We start from the raw sequence: 3776 nt of genomic DNA, 5'->3' as shown, positions 1-3776 counted from the left end.
AAAGTTCTTGACGAAACTAGAACCATCATAACTATTTTTTAACGTCGTTACTGCGGAAAGCAGTTGTGGTACTATACACTGGCTGTCACGTTACTACGCTGTTCCAGTGAGACGAGAACTAAAAAGAGGTAAATCTCAATATTTAGAGAGCAATATCTCTCACATCATACCTTGTATTTCTAATCCGTTTGCACCATGAAGTTCATAAAAAAACGCTTAACGAAACTAGATCCATCATGGCTACTTTTGGACGTTGTTACTGTGATAATATTGTCTTGTTACTGCACGATGACTGTCCTGTTACTGCACGACTCCTGCAAGACGAGAGCAGTAAAGTGGTGGGCGGGGGAGGGAGTGGTGGGTAGGTTTGACCGGCGGGAGGACGCTTTGACCAAGGTAGGAGGGGGGTTTTGGGCCCTAGGGAGGGTGGGGGAGGTGGGTTTGACCCATGGGAGAGGAGGGTGTAGAATAGTTATTCTAGGGGAGGGGTGTAGAATAGATTCACTATGTATATGTATATACATATATATACATATATGTATATGTATATATGTATATATGTATATTTGTGTATATGTATATAATGTATATATACATATATGTATAGGTATATATAAATTAACTAGGGATTATTGTAATAGAAAAATACTGGTCACAGTTATTTTTTTAAGATTGTGCCATTATCCAAACCGATAATTATTTTTAATCCGTAGGGAGTAGCGGGATACTATATATATCTCCTATAAATTATGGCTTGGTTCCTCAAGTAATGTTTAGGAAACTATAACACCAATTATATTATGTGCATATCTAATGTAATTAAAATCTTCTGCACACTCTTCAATATGGTACTATTAGCTTTCAAGTTCAAAAGGTTGATAAAGGTTGTAGCTCAAGTATGTATGGAATTAATATAGTGATCAAAGGGTATACAAAGGACATAATTTAACAAGTTTTTGGACCTAAATATGTATTTTAAGAGTTTTAAGACCTACACGACACAGATAAATAAGTTTAGTAACTGACCATATACTTACAATATATAGTGGTCAAAGTGGTACACTACTCGATTGCAGAATACAGTAGTACATTGTGCCTGAATTTTCCCGAGAATTCAATGGTCAATCTTTTAAATGCTTTGTAGTCAATGACATTGATCTTTCCTTTTTTTTTTCTAAGTATTGAAGTCAACATATAAGAGTAACTAATTTAGGATCTCAACTCGAACACAAAGAGCTCTATTTTAACCTTATTCTTTATTTCATTTACAAACACAGCATGAATTTAGGCGCTAAAAATGCACATATATGAACGCACAAACACACACTCTACCTCTATGAGCATCTCCAAAAAACTGGGTTAGCATATCTGAACGCACACTCGCACACCCTACCCCAGTAAGCACCTCCAAAAGGCGAAAAACTAGGTTGGCATATTTGAACTCACACGCGTACACCCTACCCGTATAGGTACCTCCAAAAGACTGAACCGACATATTTTGAAATTGACGAATTCACCACTGATATATTGTCTACTACTACAAAATGTGAACACCACTAACACCATGAATGCGGACACCCGTATCAAGTGTAGGACTTTAACCCGGGTGGGTGTGCAGGTTTCCACCACAATGGCAAGTTGAGCTACATTTCGCTTAACCTTATACTATATTCTAATAATGTATAATAGGTACAAAGTGAGTTATAAAAAGAAAGGTACTAGGTAGATTTCAAAAAATCTCGTCAACAAACAGAGATGGAACGTCATCTATCTCCAAGAATCGAGGATTGAGGATTCAAGTCATAAACGTATGAAGTGGAGGATTAGAAATCGAAGCTCCAAAGGTTGTCACTTGTAGTAGCTTCGACATTATCTTCCTCCCAATGCTCTGCAGTTGGGGTTGTCATTGGCGAGTAGAGCGGCAGCTGCGACCAATCAAAACTCCCACCTGCCACCTGCACCGGCGGCGGCGGCGGTGCCGCATTTGCCCTGACCACGTCTGAGAACTGCTCAGCCGTCTCCTCCTCCAACAGGGCTGCTTCTTCCTGTGCAATGGTGGCATCCGACGACAGCCGGTTAGCATGCAACGTCGCGTAGGCGAGCACCTCCCGCGGGTCGCTAGTGCGGGCAACGACGGTGGGCGGCGACTCGGGGAAGTTGAGGCCGGCGATGGCCTCGCCGCCGCGGAGACAAATGAAGGCGGCGTCGAACGCCCGCGCCGCCTTCTCCGGCGAGTCGTAGGATCCCAGCCATATCCTCCTGCGGCTGTTGGGCAGCCGGATCTCCGCCACCCACTTCCCCCACTGCCGCAGCCGCACGCCCCTGTACTTCCTCATCACCTTCTCCGGCGCCGGCAACGTACCGTTGGCCTGCATGAAATGGAGAGAGAGATCCAGAAAACTATTATGTCGGCAGAATTCAAACAACTCCAGCTTTTGGCGGGAAGTAGCCGGAGGTTGCATTTATAGGAGTCGCCTGTGTCGTGTGACGCGTATCGGACCCTCGTGATACGGTCGCTTAGTACGTTGCACCTGGCAGTCTGTTCGGGGGAGCCGCATCGCAGGAGCTAGCTAGCTACCGCGTGCTACTGCATTTAGTACTGTACTGCATTATTACTTTGAAGAGAGAGGCTGCAGGTGGGTGCAACGTGTATGCTGGCGTTTCTCTGCACGCGGTGCATGCATGCCTTGCCCTACCGACTAACCGTCTCCCTCCGTCCCAAAAAAAAAAAAAAGACAAATCTTTGATTTCCGTATTCAACTTTGACTATCCGTCTTATATAAATTTTTTGAGTAAATTACATCCATGGTGTATCAACTTGGCATGTGGGTGCAATTTGGTGCAATAACTTAATAAATGAGCGCTCTAATGCAACAACTTGGTAGGTAGGTGCAATTTAGTTTAAGAACTTTGTAAGTAATCGTATAAATACAATAACTTACAAGGTAGATATGATTTTGATACAATAAATTAAAAAGTTATACGGCAACTTAATTATTTGGAGCATTTTTTATATAAATTCAATTTTTAAGTACTTATTTTGACAATATAGTAGCGCGGATTTGTATAAGTATATTTATATTTTTATCCTAATAAATAATAATTGAAAGTCAATTAAAGTGGATGTAAAAATTATTATATTTCGGTTGATATTTGAGAAGGTGAAGAAAACAAAAAAAAATCTTAAAGGTAATTGGATGTAAATTGTACTAGAACGCACCCATTTATCAAGTTATTGCACTCAGACGTTCAATTTCTAAGTTTTTGCACTATACCGCACCCACCTGCCAAGTTGTTGTACCGTGGATGCAATTTACTCAAATTCTTTTTATAATTTGTATTTTCATTGTTGTTAGATAATAAAACATGATTAATATTTTATGCGTGACTTGTCTTTTTAATTTTTTTCATAATTTTTTCAAATAAGACAAACGGTCAAACGTTGGGTACGGAAACTTTTTTTTTTTGACGGAGGGAGTATGTGTTTACACAAATGAGAATGAGAAAAACTACACACAATGCCTTTTCGAGCCCGACAAACAACCAAATCTTTTCGGCGCGGCAGTAAAAGTTTGGATTTGTTGCACGCGCCCATTTGCTTACTTCTTTCCGGCTGGTAATATGTTGAATTTTGGCCAAAAACTTGGGAGACTCTTTTAGATCATCGGTAAATAGAAAAAATTTTATTGGTACCTGTTCTAAATCCCTTATAGGCGTCGGTATTGGAACCGACACTGATTTAATGTTACTAACGAGAGTAGTTATTGGTACCGGTT

General features: G+C 40.7%; 1 protein-coding gene across 1 annotated transcript; it reads right to left on the bottom strand.

Moving 5' to 3' along the window:
• Window positions 1–1823: 1823 nt before the first annotated feature.
• Window positions 1824–2558, bottom strand: LOC127776308 (ethylene-responsive transcription factor ERF018-like). The gene is made up of 2 exons (XM_052302664.1): window positions 2532–2558; window positions 1824–2369 (listed from the first exon to the last, which is right to left on the bottom strand). The coding sequence occupies exons 1-2, from the start codon at window positions 2556–2558 to the stop codon at window positions 1824–1826; spliced, it is 573 nt and encodes a 190-aa protein (XP_052158624.1).
• Window positions 2559–3776: the final 1218 nt, after the last annotated feature.

This window comes from Oryza glaberrima, chromosome 6 (genome assembly GCF_000147395.1).
Source record: "Oryza glaberrima chromosome 6, OglaRS2, whole genome shotgun sequence".
Classification (NCBI taxonomy): Eukaryota; Viridiplantae; Streptophyta; class Magnoliopsida; order Poales; family Poaceae; genus Oryza; species Oryza glaberrima.
This window is presented reverse-complemented; position numbering and strand designations above follow the sequence as displayed.